Source organism: Anguilla rostrata, chromosome 2 (assembly GCF_018555375.3).
Source record: "Anguilla rostrata isolate EN2019 chromosome 2, ASM1855537v3, whole genome shotgun sequence".
Classification (NCBI taxonomy): Eukaryota; Metazoa; Chordata; class Actinopteri; order Anguilliformes; family Anguillidae; genus Anguilla; species Anguilla rostrata.
Window position 1 is genome coordinate 13,816,178 of NC_057934.1, and position 19,944 is coordinate 13,836,121.

General features: G+C 44.1%; 1 protein-coding gene across 5 annotated transcripts in view; it reads right to left on the reverse strand.

Annotated features, from left to right (window-relative positions):
- Nucleotides 1–19,944, reverse strand: part of grid1b (glutamate receptor, ionotropic, delta 1b) — a 310,051-nt gene that overhangs the window by 278,125 nt on the left and 11,982 nt on the right. For all 5 annotated transcript variants that reach the window (XM_064320650.1, XM_064320654.1, XM_064320651.1 and 2 more), the window contains exon 2: nucleotides 17,200–17,355. In XM_064320650.1, coding sequence (XP_064176720.1) covers nucleotides 17,200–17,355 — 156 coding nt within the window. The remainder of the gene's footprint in view (nucleotides 1–17,199; nucleotides 17,356–19,944) is intronic.

Sequence of the window (19,944 nt, forward strand, 5' to 3'; positions counted from 1 at the left end):
CGGAACCCCGGCCAATCAGTGCCTAAAATCAGAGGGTGCGAGAGGCGGGAGCTAACCGCAGCCTTTATTTTATGCTTTTTCCCTTGACACCGAATTTCCACGGAGACTATAGGGTACTCGTGTAAATCCCCATGCACACACCTTATAGATACCCTTGATGCTTCTAACAACGCCTCGGGTCGAACCAGGCTTTGTCGAATCATGGTCTGCATAGCCCCTGAGTCCAACAGCGCCTGGTGTTCACTCCCTTGAATCCTTACCGGAATACAGTACGCTCCGTCTGGATCGGGAGCGGAGGTGGGCGGGCCGACAACACGGACCACCTGCCCCACCTCCATGAGCGGGCACTCGCGGCGCAGGTGACCCGGTTGTCCGCACCGCCAACACCCCGGTCCGGGCGTCTGAGGAGCTCTCTGTGGGTCGTATCCCGCCGCCACTGAGCCTGGGGCTGGGGAAACAGAAAAAAAGGGTTGTTGCGGGAAAATGCGGGGGTTTGGGCACGGGGAAGGGAGGAAGAAAGGGGGGAAGGAAGGGAACGAGGAAGGGCTCTCCTGCGCGGAGCCGTGTCTGCCCGTCCTTGCTGCTGCTGCCGCTGCTGCTGCTGCTGCTGTGACTGGCCGTGGGGGTAGAGCGCCAGGTGGTCCTCCGCCAGGGTGACGGCGGCCGCCAACCCGGTCGGCCGATGGCACCTCACCCAATTCGCCGTCTCCGCCGGGAGGCCATCGATAAAACGTTCGAGGGCCACCAGCTCCACCACCTCGTCTGCTGACCGGAGTTCTGGGCGCAGCCACCGACGCGCCATGTCCAGCAGTCTCTGCGCGTATGCGAATGGTCGGTCCTCTCTGGCCAGGGCCGTCTCCCTGAACCGTCGCCGGTGTTCTTCCGGGCTGTATCCGAGACGGTCCAGGACCGCCTTTTTTAGGTTGCCGTAGACCGTCCGCGCTGTGGGGGGTAAGCTGTGTGCCGCCCGTTGTGCTTCCCCAGTCAAGAGGGGCAGGAGTCGGACGACCCACTCCTCCTCCGGCCATTTACTTGCCCTCGCGGCCACCTCAAATCCCTCCAGGAACGCCTCCGCGTCGTCCTCCGGGGTCATTTTAGGTAGATGGAGAGCCACGGGGGTTCCGGTCTGTCTCTCTCGGGAGCTGGTTTCTCCGGCAGCCGCCAGCTGCAGTAGAGCCTGGGTCTGGAGGGAAGTTTGCGCCCGCAGAGCCTCCAGCTGTTCGGCGTGCATCGCCGCCTGCCTCTCCTGCATCGCCGCCATCCCCTCCAGCATCCTCGCCAGTGCTACCACCGGTTGTGGCGTTTCCTCCTGCTCCTGGCTGTGTTCCATGTTGTCTCGTGTGTGTTTAATACTTCTCCCCCCCGCACGGGCCACCACTGTGGCATGTGAGTGCCACCCCTCCTGTTTAAACACACACACTCACGGGAGACAGTTGGTTCCTTAATTAGCACTGCCGTGCTCTTTTATTCACCAATGCGTTTTACAACACTCTGTATATACAAACGACGGTTCCGCAGCCGTCTTGTTGTCAGCCCTCCTCGCTCCAGCTTCCGGTCTTCCTTTAAAAACCCCAGGCTCACTGTTGAAAGCAATCAGAGGCAATCAGCGCAATTAAACAATTAACAATTATCGGCGCTGATTACCTCCAGCTGACAGTCGTGACGAAGGATCCGCGAGCCGCTCCTCTCACACTCTCTCTCTCTGCAGCCGACGCTCAAACCACGCCCACCCCACCACAGTGTCATTATGGAAGCCTCGCTTAGGCACAATGAATCATCGGTCACAGCATCCCCCCTGTTTACCACAAAGCGAGGAATGGGGGAAAAAAAAAAAACAAAGGACCCACACTTTTGCTCTTGTTGTGAAGTCGGTGAATGGAAGCCATTTTGAAACGAAGTGCTACTTACCGACCGGCAAAAAGATCAGTCGAGAGACATGGATCAAGCAGGACCCAACTGCTGTCAGCCATATCTGCCATTCCCAGAGATTGCACTCAGTCTTTGAAAATGTTCCACTCCGCCAGAGACAGCGCCACTAAGGAATCCAGTCAAAAACCCTCTCCAACTACTCTTAACCCCATAAGAAATACAATTGTAGGTTGTTCATTATGTAAGTGCTACTTTTTGTAATTTTCAGCTGTAACTAATCAAACTCTCTTTTCTGCAGTTTTCCCCCCCCGTGCTGTTCAGATTACATCTGACTCAATGCGGTGAAAGAAAGTGTATGCTCTGATTAAACATTAAGAAAACGTTAAAGGGCTGAAACAGGTTCAAAATGGCGATCCATTTCACAGCATGAGCACTCCAGATGACGTTCAATATTGTTATTCAATCTTCAAAATTACTTAAATTCCTCACAGACAGAACCACACAGCCAGAACAGTAAATCCTCTACACTCACAGGGAACAATGAGATTATACCTCAATGCAATTTTACATATTGGAGTATTAATTCTGAACTCCTCAAAATTCATAAAATGCAGTGGCATTATTATAAATCTTTTCAGACTGTACGCTCCATGGCAGCTGTATTTTGTAATTTGTTGGCATTTTTTTTTTCGTTTTTCAGAGGCAATCCCTTTGCCAAAGCAACTCAGCTTAATAACCACTGATATTAATTTGCTTTTGCTCTCTGCAATTATATGAACAGATGACTTCAGGCTGCCAGTTTGGCACCTAGGAATGTGAATATGTCTTCAAACCCCATTCCCTGCTGACCAAACCTAATTCCCACATCACAAACTGTAGCTTTTCAAACATCTCTGCAATATACTACCATCATTAGGGGGCCAAGCAAAAAGTGTTTATAGGATGCCTATTGCTTTTACGAGGATTATAATTATTAAGGGGCCAAGCAGCAAGGGTGCGCATGACCCTTTTTGGGCACCTTTCTGTACAAAACCAATTTGCATTGGCTCCATAAGCCCAAATTGCATTAAATTTAGCAATTTTGAAATGATACAGATGTACCCTTACATCCAACTCACACTACAGTTGTTTTTTGTTTTTGTAAAAAATGTAGTTCATCAGTTCACAAGGTTTTATTGACATGGCTAAGACAACATGGCTAAAACAGCAGCATAGCCAGAAATATTAATTTAATTGGGCATACAAAAAAATTAGGCAGGCCAAATTTCCAAGCTGGGCATTTACAATTGGGTATGGTGGTTCAGCCAAGATAAATAGCTAGGCCAGGGTACTATTTAGACGGCTGTGGCCCACCTGTGCCCACTGCTGACGTGCTCCTGCTAAAATGTAATGATGTCACATTCATTTAGGAGACGCTTTTTTCCAAAGCAACTTACGATTCAGGAGAAACAATAGGGAACCCTGGGAGTAAAGATGCAATATCATTAGTGCAAGTTGGCTGTGCTTATGCAACACCATACATTTCACTCCAGAGACAGTGTTGATCATTCCATACTATAGCTACAGACACAAACAGCATCTTAAATAAATTTGCTCTGTTGCTGAATGTAAAAGAAAGCTCCATCTCCACCTTCTTTCTCTCCTCCTCTCTTTCCTTAAATTAACCCTCATTTCCTCTCCAAGACCAAGTTGAACCCGGCGTAGAACATATGCAACAGGTTGTGATCTACTGATCCAACACAGTGGGAACCGTTGCCATAACAACCATCCACAGACTCATAGCAGAGAATGCTGTGCATGGCTGGAGTCCGAGCACGAAGACAACCATTACCTTCAAAATCCAAATCCCACAACTGTGCAGCAAAATAAGCAAGACCCTATAGCCTTTGAATAATGCTAGCCTTTCGTACAATGTGTTTTTTTTTTTTTTTGGGGGGGGGGGGGGGCAGGTACAGTAATTCCATGCTGCCAACCAGTAAATCCCCACCCCCCCCCAAGTCCCCTCTCCCCAATTCCCTGGCCTCATCTTCAGGCCCTGACCCCCAAACCGCCCTTCCTCCCCTGATCCCAGTACCACGTGCCCAGGCCTACCCTCCACCTTTTTTACTCCCATCCCTTTCACAGGTTTCAGCCCTTGCGTCAGTTTAGGTGTGAATAAGACCTAATTACATTTTTGACTTCTTTTTTTCCACTTCACCGCGGCGAAGCCTCCTCTGAGAGAACAATGCAGCGTAACGCGGCGTTTTGCTCCAGCACCGGGTCTGATTCTGTTCATTTTCTTTTCGCAAAATGGAGCCCCTCTCTGGGAACGCTCTCTTCAATGAGTCATTTGCGCAGCAAAGCTCCATTAAAACCCATGATTAAACAGATCTTCTGCCCCGATTAGCGTCCTCTGCCTCCTCCCTCAGAATGACTTATTCTGCATTATTTCTAATGTTCCTTCTCCTCCTCTGCCTGTACATGTCGTGTGATAATAAAAAAACACTTTGTTTTCTTGTTTTGGTTAATCTGTGTGCATGTGCGGGTGCGTGTGTGTAGTCTATATCTATGCACACACGCACACACGCACAATGATTAAGCAAAACAAGAAAACAAAGTGGTTTTTATTATCACACGACATGTACAGGCAGAGGAGGAGAAGGAACATTAGAAATAATGCAGATGATGATTTATATATATATATATATATATATATATATATATATATATATATATATATATATATATATAGTGGAATGTTGGTGGGCTGTTTTATTCTCAGTGTTCAAACAGATTATACATTTCCATAACATCCTCTATTCCATGTCAACCCATATTATTTCTACCTTTTAAGAATACCACAGAAGCAAGAAATTGATCTCTATGCAAGCACATTATGCAAGCACAAAACAGCATAGGCAGGCATAATGTCAGCACTTGTGCTAGAGCCCCAGCCCTTGGGCTCCCACGGTAACTAGGGAGGCACCAAGGCCATCTCAGGACGTGACATACATACATCTTCAAAAGCGAAGAATGTAAATGCATACTGCCATTGCAGAGGCTGCCCTGGATGTTTAGCGCAGATGATTTCTAGCAGAAACCCCCCCCCCCCCCATTCACCCCAACCCCTTCAAAACAAGATCGCGTAGCTGACTGTAGCACTGGAAGGTCGTTCACCAACCTCACCTTCCTCTGAAACATTTCCTGAACGTCGAACGCATTCAGCTGCTTTTTGGGCGATAGGCTCCCAGCAATAGGCTCCCAGCACGTAGGCACATTCCAAAATCGCAACAGGGGCCACGGCGGTACCGCAATCAAGCACGCCGACTTTGGGGGGCGGAGGCTGGAGTCCTCTCCCGGCGTTAATCAGATGAGATTTCCGCTAAGAGGACCGCACTCAGAGGGTGGAGAATCGCTAGAAACAAGTGCGTTAGCCGAGGCGCAATTATGAATCATTTACTATGACTCGGGTTAAAAAGGCTTTGATATCCGCGCGTCTTGCGCGCGTCCCACTTGTGCTACCTTTCTTACACTCGCGCCCCTTCATATTTAATGCGATTTCTCAGGGCAGGTAGGCAGACCGAAGAAGCGCAAGTGCTTCGCCCCGCTCGCTCTTGCGCCTCGCTAAGACGAAGCAGAGCAGCCGTAACAATTTCCTCCTGATATGAGAAGTCATGCAGTAGAGCCTCACAGCTGATAAGTGGAAACCACATTCTTCTGTACAGCGATCATGTTTTATCTCTATGCAATATTCTTTTGTACCATTGTGTTGGAATGAGATGGTAGATTAAGACTATTTAAATTTGCGTACTCTCAATTTGAGCAGTGGAATTTTCCTTTTCCTTATTTGAAGGCTATTATTGCGTCTTTTGACTCCATTTCTGCACAGCTCAGTAATAATACAAAATGATAAGGACGACCCAATTAGCATTTCTGGTATCATTCGTCATCCATTGGCTGCGCACAGATTCATCTCTTCATACTCACAAGCCCTAATGAGCCAAAGTGAGGTGGTTTCGGTCTCCTGCCAGATAAACAGCAGCCAATCCCCTGTGTAGCTAGCCGCAGGTGTTTGCCCGGATCTAAGTGTTTCGGCGAATTACCGGCGATGGCTCCCTGTCCCCGGTGAGGCTCCGTACGGTGGCGCCCCAGCACAGCGAGCGGAGCCATCAGCTCTCACGATTCCTCACAGTCTGCAATTTCTCTTCCTTTCCGAATTCACAATGTGTCACCCCCCCGAGATGACAAACAACGCCCTGAGCGCGCTCGCTTTCGTACCCTTCGCCTGTGATTCAGCGGGCCTTTGCGCCGCGTCATCCGCGTCCTTCTCTGTCCTCCGCCCGCATCCTTAATAGTCAGTGTTGCTTCGTTTGTGGGTGGCTAATTGCATGTTGAGCTTCGTCCTCGATCCACTTCGGCAGCGCAATGTTGGGCCAACAACAGCCTACCAGTCTGTTTGTGCATATCGGTGCAGCTTGCACTGAAGCAAAAAAAAATAATCATTTGAAGCCTGCTGACCATCCATCTGCACAATCCTTTTGAGGGTCACATGAGCCGGAGACCTTAGGGCCAGTTCATGGCAGGCCAAGCCGAAAGCACGCACATATGGGGATGGAACAAGAGCAGTTTCTGAAAATCCACTCACACGAGCAAGGAGACCATCTAACACACAGCATAACAAAACTATACATACAAACTTGTGTGGTACCCAGTAGAATGCAGATGCTGTATAACATCCAGAGAATCCTTTCCTTCCCTGCCAACTGCTTCATACAGTTCTTAATCCAGTTGCTGGTCATCTTCTGACTGAACTACTGCAACTCCCCCCTTGCTGTCCTCCCTGCCTCCACCACCAGACCTCTGAAGCTCATCCAGAATGCTGCAGCTCATCTGCTCTTACAAACCTCACCAGATAACCTTCTAATCTCCGTCCACTGGCTACCTATATCTGCTCACATCAAATTCGAAACCTCAGCACTACCCTATTGCGCAGGTTGAGGGAGAAGTCTGTTATATCTTCAAAAGATCATCAGACAGACTGAAAACTCGCCTCTTCAGATTGCCCCATGTCTTCCCTGACCCTTTTTGATATCCTTTATTTTTCCTCCTTCTTTTACTCATGAATAATGCTACAGGTATAGCTGTGAAAAGGTTATCTGCCTAGTGTTAAGTTCTCTACTGCTGTATATCTGGATAAGAGTGCCGGCCTTAATAATATAATATAATATTAATAATATTAATAATAATAATAATAATAATAATAATAATAATAATAATAGCCTGTGAAGTACCAAACAATAAATGGACTGTTCAACCATGTAATTTTTCACATTCAAGTTCATGATTCAAGGAACAGGGCTTGTAACCAGAAAATTGCAGGCTTGACCTCTAGGAGTTATCCTGCGACTGTATCCTTGAGCAAGGTACTTAACCTGAATTGCCTCAGTAAATATCCAGCTGCATAAATGGATAACGCCTAATCTATGTAAGTAGCCCGGGATAAGGGCATCTTCCGAGCAAATAAGTAATGTAACACCATTATATGTATACAGTAAGTTATTCTTTTTCTTGCGAGGCTGCTTATCTTCTTATGCAGCATAACAAATACATTTTTTTGGCTTTATTGGCCGTGTCATTGCAGGTGTACCGGTGCCCACACGCCGCCTGTCAGACCCGCCACATATCTATGCTAATGGGGTCGGAGGTGGAGGACTTCCGCTCTCCTAGGACCACGCCGGGCTGCGATATGATCAATGCTGCGGATGGTAAATCTGTGTAGGGAGCAGATGTAGCGTCAGCTGAGACCTGGGCCACAGCCTGACAGGCCCGTGATGGAGAGGTGACGGAGAACGAGGGGAGAGAGGGACCCGCGCCGGACCGGAGAGTGCACTGCTGCCCCCCTCTGACCGTCCCACCACAGGGGATCTGGCTCTTCAATGAACGACCATTCTGCTTGAAAACGTCCTCAACCCAAGCTCGCTACCTGCATAGGATTAGTATTGCCTTTCATGAATGTATGTACTGTATGTGTGTGTGTGTGTGTATGTATGTATGTATGTATGTGTGTATGCACGCATGCATTACATACACACACACATACACACACACACACAGCACGCGTAAAGCACTAACAGCTCAACTTTTAGAGGTGAGCAAAATCTAACATGACAGTGCCACCCCAGTGCCTGGCCTGTTGACAGAAGCTTGAGTGATGGCTCCGGCTTCTGACTGCATCTGATTGGTCAGACTGAACAATGAAGAAAAATATGGACGGCGGTTTCATTTTACTGATGAGATTGCCCCAGTAACCCGTGGTAGGGATGCCTTTGCCAACATCAATATCCACACATGCTCGCATGCGCATGCACACACACACACACACACACACACACGTCTGTCACCCACACACATAAACTTTGGACAGTTCTTCACAAAAAGCTTCCAGGCAGACTGATTTGTCACCAGTAACCCTTGTTAATAGAACAGCATGCCTTCAGTAAATTCCATCTGCATTGTTGTGAGATTCAATGCAGTTTCCTTCCGAGAGGATTGCTTAGTGAGCCATTCATGGAACACACAAGACATTGATATCCTATGATAAAGTTTACTGTACTCTATGTTACCTTAATTACCGGGAGCAATATGACTCCAATGATTTTTATGCAAGAATTATAATAATTTTAATAAAATATGAGTCTTATTGCACATGCAAAATTAATGAGGCTATGATTTTGATGCTTAATTACAGAAACAGGGAAAATGAGATTGGATACTGAAACCCCACTGTGACCCCACTTTGCTGATTATAAATGTGCAGGTTTCAGGCTGGCCAACAGAAAATAATTGATTGAATATATCAAGTCCCTCTGGCTAATTAACAAATGTTTCAGCAAAAATATTTTCAGCTCAAAGGATAGACTTGTAGAACATGTCAATGTATCTACTAAATGTTAAAATACCGTGCAGAATTGCCTAAAAGCACATTTGACAATCTAATCTTTTCAGTTTGAACTTTTGAATATTCCACGCCACCATTTTTTGAATGCCATCTCGAAATAATCTAGAAATAACATCTTATCCAGCACCGCTCTTCTCTGTCCAAGATGCGACTGCTCGGTTTTGCTATTCAAATGCAAATATGTCAAATGCTTGCATTGTGCCTTCTTCGTATCGAGTGTTAACGCATCGCTGGTTCAAATTGAGGAAGAGGGGTTTCTGGAAGCGCTTCCTTGCTATTTAGGCACCGTCGGGGTGGAAGAGGAAGGACGTGAGATCAACGCAGAAAGACTCTCAATGAAAGCCACTTCCTCCGCAGGGCTCACATGGCCCTTCACCAGCTCCTCCAGAGCCTCCACCGCAGTCGACAGAGTGCCCCCGCGTCACCCCTAGCCATCTCTACAACCGCGGGCGTCCAGATTGAATTAAACGCATCCCCATTGGTCGAGCGAGCGGAGCGGAGCCAATCGGCCGCTCCGTCTCTCCCCTCAGACTGCAGGACGCGGAACAGGAGCGCCGGTGACATCGCCTGCCCTGTGGCACACGGTCGTTGAGCATGAGCACGTACCGCCACTTACCACTTCAGTGCCCACTGTAGTGTGAGATTGGAAACTGAGCGCAGCTGATAAGTGCCTAACTACCGCCATTCGGCTACGGTAACGCAAAATCACCTTGGGTCGGGCGCTACGGGTGACTGTCAACAGAAAGGAACTCGGAGGGGAAAAAAAAAAAAAAAAAAAAGAGAGAGAAAGATGTCACAGAGGGACGAGCGAAGCACAGCGCAGCCACGTCAGCGGCCTACGGCATCATCGCCGCAACAAGGCGGAAAGCCACAGCAGGCAGAAGAGGGGAAATCCAATACGTTTGATTGTGGGCGGGACCTATCGGGTAAAAGACAATGCCATCACCTCACCGCAGCACCTCCTCCACTGCGACTCCGCAAACGAATGCTATCAAAATCGACCTGCGTGCCAGCTGCATCTACAACTGCGTGTTGAGTCAGAGCCCGGAATAAGAGGAGGCAATGAATAAGCAAGACCGCGCAGTTTGAAGCGTGGCACTAATAGATGCAACCGTAGTCGGGTCATGTCGCTGTATTTCTCTGAGACGGAACCAGGCTTGCAATTTTGGATCATGATTCTCACTCTAGCGGTGGCCACTCACTAATGACTTCAAGAAAGCAACATAATGAATCCTCTCCAGGCATCACCTTTCCCTAAACATGCATGGCACTTGTCCAAAGGGAACAAACTGAAAAAAGAGCATGCCCAGCGTCAGAACTGTCACTGAATCGATCAATAAATCAAACAACTTTTATCAATAGGTTCAGTCCCAGAACTATTACGGAATCAATCAATAAATCAAACAACTTTTATCGATGTATATTTATTTGGTAAAGCACTAGCAATCAAATCTTCAGAGAAAGTGAGTTTATATATTATGTATTGCCAGAAATAAAAAGCATATAATAACATATAATTTTAAAATAAATGAAATAAATTTTAAACTATTCCCTGACTCATATACAGTGACCTGCGTAATTCATCCTTCCATTATCTATACCTACTTATTCTGGTCACAGGGGGGTGCTGGAGCCTATCCCAGCATGTATTGGGCGAGAGGCAGAAATACACTATGGACAGGTCATCAATCTATCACCGGGTACACGCAGCATTCACTCACACGCGCATACCAACTGATGATTTGGAGTCTCCAATTAGCCTACCTGCATGTCTTTTGACTCCGGGAGGAAACTGGAATACCCGGAGGAAACCCATGCAGACACGAGGGTAACACACAAACTCCACACAGAAAGACCCAGGCCAGGATTCAAACCTGCTACCCACTGCACCACGCGGCCATGCATGATGTTTCAGACAAAGACATATTTATCTTGATTTGGCTCTGTACATTCAGATTTGCAACATGCAATGCCCATGGGGTTAAAGTACAGATTCACGGCTTTTATTAAAGGGGATTCTTACACATTTTGGTTTTACCATATATAAATGCTGGCACTTTTTATACATTACTAACCCTTCCCCAAACACCAGTTTGAGTGTTTGCTTTTGAAACAGAATTTACTTCCTTAGTTTTTGCAATGTATGCTTCTTACTTCTCATGACTTTAATTCTTCTTCTTTAGTTTTCTCTCTCCTCTGTTTTCCCATCCCTGTTGCCATTTTTATTTCCCTCTTTAACAGTAAAACTGATTGCCTGTCTGGCTGCTGATGTTTTTATTTATTTATTTATTTTATTTATTTATTTTCTTTTGTGAATTGTGAAGACTACTTGAAATGCCTGCAAGGAGACTGGTGAATTGCATTTTTGGGGACACTATCCAGTCAAAGTTTGGAAAGTGAGCATGCCTCATTTTATTCCTTTAGATTATTTTGCAGATATTCATCTTTCTATTTTTCAGAATATGTCCTGGATATCCATCTTCTCCCTGGATATTACAGCCAGCAGAAAGACTCCATCATAACACAGAGCATTGCTGTGCACACCACCCAATCCCTCCCTTTCAAGCAAAATGTCTCGCTTAAGGTTTAAGCGTCGATGTCAAACAATGGAACAGATATTGGAGAAACCAGTGTTTAGCACCAGGGGCAGGTAACCTGTCCTGAAGTGTCACAGATGGTTTGCATTATTGCTAGTGCCAAACCCTTAACTACTGCATGTATTAACTTAGATTGGATTGTATTCATTAATTATATTCATTACCTAAATTGGTTAGCTTTTTGCAGTTCACCCTAGAAGGCCTTTACTACACAGTAACTTAGGTTTATTGGGTTTAATGTATTGAGGCAGCTTGTATAGAACCGAAAGCTTGTCTGGCCACAAAAAAAAAAAACATATGGCTATAATTCATTTCCTGAAGGGCAATGGGGATATGAAGAGGACAAACATACAAAGCTCAACACCAAACCCAGATCCGGAAATGGGAATGGGCAGTGCCAGCAACCCTGTCACATAAAAGTATCACGCCCTACAGACTCCTGCCATACACGATAGCTGGGGCAATGGGATTGAGTGAGTGAGTTAATGAACAGAGCTGACCAGGCTGCAGTTGCTCAGTATTTCACTGTGCCGACAAAACTCTGCACTAAAGTTCTGATAGAGCAAAAACCAGAAACAGTTCAAGCACTCCACAACCAGGGTGGCCTACCCCCACTTATGGAACAAGTTAACAGTACTTCCATCAGTTAAGTCCTTATTGCTTATAGTTCTTATATCCTTATTGGCTAAAAAAAAATGCATTTCTAGCACGTGGAGCATATGACAAATGGCATATTATATGACAGATTACAAATATTTAGATGTTGATCTTGTGATTGCTGTGTTTGAAGCATTTTATTTCACACAGAGGAAAAAGAATAGAAAAAAAAAAACTGTGAAACTGTGAAGGACATGATGCTTGTGCATTATTTCCCAAAGCAATATAATATGAATATATTATCATCTTCACAGATCCAATAGGACGGGGAAAATCTGAAGAGCTGTAAGCCAGAACAAAAATGATCATTTTTACACTAATGCTTGGATAATAGAGCTCTTGGTCATGATAAAGGTAATTAGCCTAATTTGTTTGTATTTAAAAAGCAATTAAACAATCTGCACAGCATAATTCAAATGCAATCTGTCAAAAAGGAGATCACAGGTAACCCGCAGGGTGAAGGTGGCAGAGATCTTTCCCATTAATCTTGCTGCACCAAACGCATATTCCCCTCTCAGAAGTAGGGTCGTTTATGGCTGATTAAAAGACGGAACGAACACCCTGAATGGAGGGCCAAAAGAACGGGTTTTTTTAATATAATCAGAAGAAAGAGAGAGGAGGGGAGGAGAGCAAGAGAGAAAGGGAAGAGAAAAGGTGAGAATAGAAAAGAGCCCAGGGAATGAGCCGACACAAGTCCCATTGAGAGTGTGAATTAGCGCCTTGTTGCTCTTTTTTTGTCAGGTTCGGTTCATTACTGAATATTTCCTGAGATATTATTTTGTCCCAGTATCCATTAACTGGAGGCACAAGGGAGAATTGCTGCTGGTTTTCTCTATTAACTCGGAGGCATGTCTTGCTCCAGGAGTCAATGCTAAACAGAAACGCGCACGTGTGTGTGTGATTAACAGTGTCCAGCACCTTTCTTTTCCCCGGACGGAACGGCTTCGATAAAAGGACAATGTCGAAGTAAAAACCAGCTGCCAAAGTACATTCGGACAGTTCTTTTGCCAGGCCTTTCAAAACACTTTTCCATTAGCAGGCAGTGGACATGATGCATGAGTCATCCCACTCAGATCTCTGCGAGTATGCCTTCCGCAGTGATAACACCAGGTTATTTTGTCAGCTACCACGCAAAGCAATGGTGCCCATAACCTGCAGAGAGGCCATTTTGAAAATTCCTCATTTGTTACTTGAGCTTGATTTAAGGTATCACACCTTGTGTACATTAATTCACACCCACTGACTCACAGACAAGCACTGATCAGAATAAGGATCCTCCAGGTTAGACTTCAATTCGATTTTAGAACTTGTTGGAAAGTTCTCATGTAATACAGTGCATCCAAATCAATGTATTCATTGTATGCAGATCACAAATTGTGCCCTTTGGTCACAGGCAAGAGTAGCATTGGATCAATTGTGAAGCTGCAGGCTGTAACTCCACCCTGCATGCACACTGGCCAAAATCATAAAGGAAAGCCTAGCCTACTCTTCTCATTACCCATAATCCCTTTAGGACTGTGGCAGAAGAGCCTTAAGGTACCAGCAGCTCATAAATAATGTTCATCTCTTAACATAAACATGTTAGAGGGAGGCTGAGAATTTCCACGTATCTGTTGTCATTGCACATGCTGTGCTCATATTTGTGTTCATTAATTTGAAATGGAACCCCCATAGTTCATTTCCCCAAATGTTTTAATAAGGACTCAGCCCCTCCGATAACCTCTGTGTTTTGCTTTTCTCTTCGCTGGCCAAAAAGAACATCTGCTGCTATTTGTGTCACTTATCTTCACGGCTACTCTGTCCTTCCAGCTTGAAAAGACAGAATTGACTCTGTAAAAGAATTGTCTGTTTCTGAGACAACACAGTCTCTGCTCTAATTCAAAGCCGGCAATCAAATGTAGCCAGTGTTTCAAGGCATGCATATGTGTTTTCATTGCAAATTATACACCTGGGCCACCAGCAACTTACAGTATAGCCGAATGGAACAGTTAGCCTAGTGACTGCCTTTCAAATGTTGCCCAATAGACAGTGTCACTTGCTTCTTCAACACAGGGGGCTGTCATATAAAGAAAAGGAATAAATAAATTATGACATGTTCATGGTGAATGTACATAATGTAGAAAAATAAAATAATGATTGATCAACATTAATCAGAGGTGGCTATTCAGAGATAAACCTTTTAACCATGAAAACAGACTGTTTGAATACAAAGGTTCTATGAAACTGAGCAATGTGAAAAATAAATGCATTCTGCTTTTTCACTGCTGCCTCTCAATATTCATTTTGAGATGATTCAATGAGCAAGTATGCAATGAAAAAAGTCTAAAGAACATCACAATGGCTGAGCTTGGGGAAGAAAAAAATCACAACGGTGAAACCCAGGTGCTTTCCTTTTACAAAAAGGACCCATGGTGAACTGCTAGCACTGCATGGCAACAGACAGCTTTAAAAATAACTGTTGAATCCTTTCTAATGCCAGCATCAAAAAATAAACACATACAATACAAAATTCAGAAGCACAAGACTCAACATCACACTGATATTTGCATGCAAGTGTGCCCACCAGTTTTATGGTTATGTTGAGTTGCCGTGGTGATTTAAACGCTGCTCGTTTTTGCAGAAAACTCATCTTTATCTTCTTTGTAAACCAGAGAAGAAAGCCGTGTTAAAACAAAGCAACGGTAACTCCAGGACCATTAACTCCAGCTGCAGTGCTTAGCAGGCAATCTGTACAGTCGTACAGCATACAACAAAGACCCTCTGAATTGACTCTGTATTTACTCTTTACACAACAGCAACAATGAATGACCTGAGGCATGTGCTGGCCCAGTGTTATGTAAAGGTTCTGGGATTCTCGGTGGCTCATTCAGTAAAAGCGCAACTTGCTATGCACGAGTGAGCACCACGGTCACAGACTGAATCCAACCCGTGCCATATGGGAGGGATTCATTCGGTGGGGATAATAGTGTCCAATGCTGAAGCGACCCCGTGATGGCTGTCCAGGCACCCATGGCTTGATCCCTGCGCAAGCGTATGATTGGGTCTCCTCCACCCCTGCTCTGCACATGCTCGGCTGGTGGCTGCGGTGTGAAAAGAAGCAGCTAGCTGGCTGACACGGCATGTTTTGAAGGAGAACCGAGAGCTGTTTTTACTATCTTGAGCTGGCAGCAGGGGGTGTATATGAGCACACTTGTATACATTTTGCAAATTGAACATTTCAAATCTGGATGGGATTGAAGATGCCAGATTTTTTAAAAAAGAAGTTTCAAGCAGTTCCTCCCAATCCTTGTTAGAAAGACATGCAAAATCATTTTCTACCCTCAAAGTATTACTTTTTTGTACAGATGCACACAAGAATGTCTTGTTTTTTATCCCACTCATGCCATTTATGTTGGTAGCAATCAGCTCTGGTTGCATTTTAGTAAGCTTCATGCGTGAATATGAATGTGCTCAATTTTTCAATCATCCATCAGAACTAAATAATGATTGAAAAGTTAAATTAATTTAAGATTATTTGTACCAACTGGTACAACCCCCCACTGGGCTGCCTAGATACCTGTCAGTATTGATCAGTAATATGATCAATCATCACCCTACCATCATCATCATCTAAACAGTTATCATTATGAAAACATGAAGAATGCGCTTGAGCACTTTTGAGTGTAAGGGACAGAGACATTTCCATCATTATGTACTCGCCAAGTGTGCACTTTTGTGGTACTGTTGCACCCGTAAAATATTGTCTGCTGCTTAGATTTGTTGTTTATTTTCTATATTTTGTGCGGTTTGTGCATAACTGTCCACTGGGTTTGTTTTTGGTTTACCATGAATATTTTCCATTGGTTTAAGCTTCTGTGAAATCATGCTATGCTGAAGCAACCTTCAGTCAGACATTTCTCAAAAAAATAGAGTTTTCTGAAGAGAATTGATGTCAAAATGCTCTGCTTGGACATGTTAGCCCCTGTAAGCTATTTTTTCTCTCAAGTATGTGACATCAGCTCTCCAGAGCACCACACAATTAAAAAAAAAATTGTATAAATATATAAAAGTATAAAAAATTCCTCTCTATAGATTTGTGTTGTTGATCATATACAGAGAAGTGATTCCTTTTTGGTTTTCACACGTGACCAATTACGTAGCCATAATTCCTGAACCCAACAGATGAGAACGATCCCCAGGAAGGAAGTGAATAGTTGTGCTCCTTGTGACGCGAGCAGAAGAAACTCATTGAGGCCACAGCAAAGGCAAGCTGAGACGGAACAGGTGAAGAACATCACGGGAGGATCTGCTAAGCACACATGGCCTTTCCGAGATGAATGGTCAGAGAGAATGTTCTTCGAGATACCGATGAAAATATGTGACCTGACATATAACGGAGGCAAGATATCATTGAAGTTTTTCATTTATCCTTTTTGTCATTGTGACAATGGTTTGCAAAACGTGTTTCTTGGACCTATTTCGTCAAGGAAGCATATTTCAGAAAACGTGCATGAACCATTGGCAAGAAAACAATTTTATAAATATGATTACAAGGACAGTAATATTATCGATCATCACCCTACCACCATCATCATCTAAACGGTTAGCATTAATGAAAACACGAAGTATGCGCACTTTGGAAATTACTATCAGGCAAAACGTCTTCTTTTTTTTCTAAATAGAGCTCGTGTTGGGAGAGGACCGTATCATTACCTTGCTTGACTCAATACTTCCACCTAGCTTCCTGTCCACGGAAGACACAGGAAAGGAACAGCTGTCGGGCCAGTGATTACAGAAGGCAGAGGCTCACCTTGAAAAACAACGCCATCACTTTCCTCACAAGAAATTCGAATACACTCCCTATGGGGAAAGTTTAATTGCCTTTCTGGTTAAGAAGGTTGCCGATACAAACGCAATTAACGCTGTTTGTAGCAGCTTTGGATTGTTTAATGTCAGTGAACTCAATCACAAAGTGACGTTTCTGCGCTAAAAAAAAGGATAAAACTGATGTCTGGACAACAGCAAGCGTCATTGACGCCTATTAGAAACGAAAATAAGCGAAATCTTTCCTCGTTCGTTTCATTCATTTTCAATACCAATCAAATTAATGAGGGCTGGTGAAAGAACAATGTATTTAAGATCATTCAGCAATCCACTTACCTTCCTGTACTGCCTGAAAGGGGTTGTTGGGCTCGATAAGTTTTATGGAATGGGTAATTTTCTCGCTCTGCAAAATGTCGTCGTTGAGACTGAGGTCCGAGATGGCCAACTGGAAAACCTCATCGTCTCTTACGGCGTTTTCCTCAAATATGGCGCCTGTTGGAAGACAGATTTTTAGCATTCCATTTTCAATATACTGGGAATCTTAATTGTTCGTGTCAGAACTGGCCCATTGCAATTAGTTATTACACGCTATGAACAAGAATGTGTTACGCCAATATTCCACCTTTGATAGACTCCCCATCCTTAAGCTTCATAAACCATTCAAATTCAGGATCAGGAATCATTCACCATTCCCATGGTGGAACATGAACTGGAGTTTACTGTTGGCGACAATGTCACTGCAAAATTGATATGATTTCAGCACCACGGAGAGCTGTGTTCTCAGTGTAGCTTGCATGAAAACAGCAATAGGGTCCCGCGCTTTTTAGGCCTGCATCAATTCGTCTCTGTACACGGCCTATTTCTCGAACACGTAGCTAAGCCTACAGCGAAGTATCCAATTGTTTTGGTTGCCTCGTTTCTTCTGTAAATTAATTATAAATTAATTGCGTGAGGTAAAATGACTTTTCACCGTAGCGCAATAGTAGTCCATGATAACCAATAACCATCAGACAGACGAAACGAAAACTCCAAAAAGGTCGATATGTCCAGTGATGCATGATTTACTACTTGGAAAGAAAGAAAGAAAGATTGCTTGCATCTGGTGTAAGGGAGGAGCGGCAGGCAGAGAGGCAGGTAGGATTTTGTTGACGTATAACTTGTATACTCAACCTTGTTTTTATCAGAAATAACAACCGTATCTACATCTGCTCATTTAATTAGCCACATCTTGGATGCAGAACGTTCACTCTTGTCTTCCAATTACCATGGTTGGATGGTCATCTACAGTCTGTATCGTTACATTGCCCGGTACATAAATTCTCATCCGAATCGTCCTAGTAGCAACACAAGCTGTAGGTGCTTCGTTGTGCGTGTATGCTTATGACAGAGCTTTATTGTCGGACCTAACTTTTAATAAATAATCTCCCCCCCTCACAGAGAATGCGGGGATAAAATGAAAGCATTGGGCCTTGGAAAGCTTCTGGTTAGCTCTTCTGATGTTGCGTGAACTTGTGAGATCTGATTAATCAGTTGGCTGTGTTCCAGGTCTACTGAATGCAGTCTTGGCATTGTGAAACTAAAGTGCTTTTTTTTCTTCGGAATTCGGTTCCCCATCGCACAATCAGTTGAAACATATCACGAAATGGTTACTTTAAAACATCTTGCAATCGGCCAGGTTTAATAGGTTATTGGAACATTGCACAAAGTGTCCTATTCATATAAATGTTTATACAATACACCACTAAAGCAAGTGCCATATAGCCTACTTGCTTACTTAGAAACTGTCTTTATTAAGCAAATACTTTGGCGATTGCATATGCATAATTCCTTCATGTCAAACTACAGGTAGTCTCATCAGCTGTTGCGTTTATGACCGTTAGTCTAAAAGATTGGCAATGTATTCCCCCCCAGCAGAATCTGCCATTACCAATGATCATATAGGATAACATAGCAGTAATAGACCTATCAAGTCCAGTTCTATATAACCAGAATGGAATATTACATAACACTACCAACTAGCTTAACAAGTAGTGGGCATATGTTTAGTTTGTTGCAGGATAAAAAATGTATTGTAGACGTATTATCAAGACCGATTAAGAGTTGAGTCAATGTTATAAAAGTAGTTGTATTTTCAGGCATTGTTTTAATAGTCTCACATTCTTTTTCTGCGTAATTCAGTGAATAGCCAACACATTTGAGCACCTGTTTCCCCAGCCACCGTTAGCCATCTCTAAACAGCTATCAATTACACGCAGTCAATATCCCTGACTTCTCGCAATCAAAACACAACCGTACTTGCGGTTTATGTAGGGCTACCTCAAGTCAAGTGGTCCTGACAGAGTTACAAGAGAAGGAAACCCCGCCACAAGGCCGTTGACCAGAGACCCGTAAGATTAGACTGGACAGATGCCGACATGCAGGCAGTGAAATATTTTGACCAGTAGGCCTATCATTCTGAATGCAAGACTTCTTATAACGGTTATGACGGTTGCCCTCTCTGAGGTTTCTGGTATATCTGTTCAATAAAAGCCTGTAAATGTATCCACTGCATCCGTCAATCTGTGTGCGAACATCAAAAAGTACATAAATGCCTCAGAGGTAGTACTAGATACCAGATGAATAGCTCCGTGCTGAGGGCAATCTTCAACGAATTAATTTCCAACTATCTACCATTATTTTCTTTTCATATCATAAACTTCCTCATAACTCGCTGAAAAACGGATTCAGAGTGTAAAGCCGTTCTGTACAGTTTTATGTTCACGCAGATGATGCGCCCCGGAAAACAGAGCTGGTTCAATAATGGCATTGCATTGTAAAGCCCTGTCCTAATAGGATTTTCAATGTATGAAATCACGAATTCGCGAGAATGCCAACACTACACAGCAACATAAAACAGGACCGACAGCACTATGTATTTCCGCGAGAGCACGGAAAGAACAGTTCATTTTGATCTCGAATTCAGATCCTTGAATTATAGGCTACTGTTCTGAAATGTAACTGTAAAATAGTTATAAGAAAGTCAAAAACTGAAATACAACATGGCTATTATCGTGGAGCACTTGTCTTCTTTGTAAACAGGGC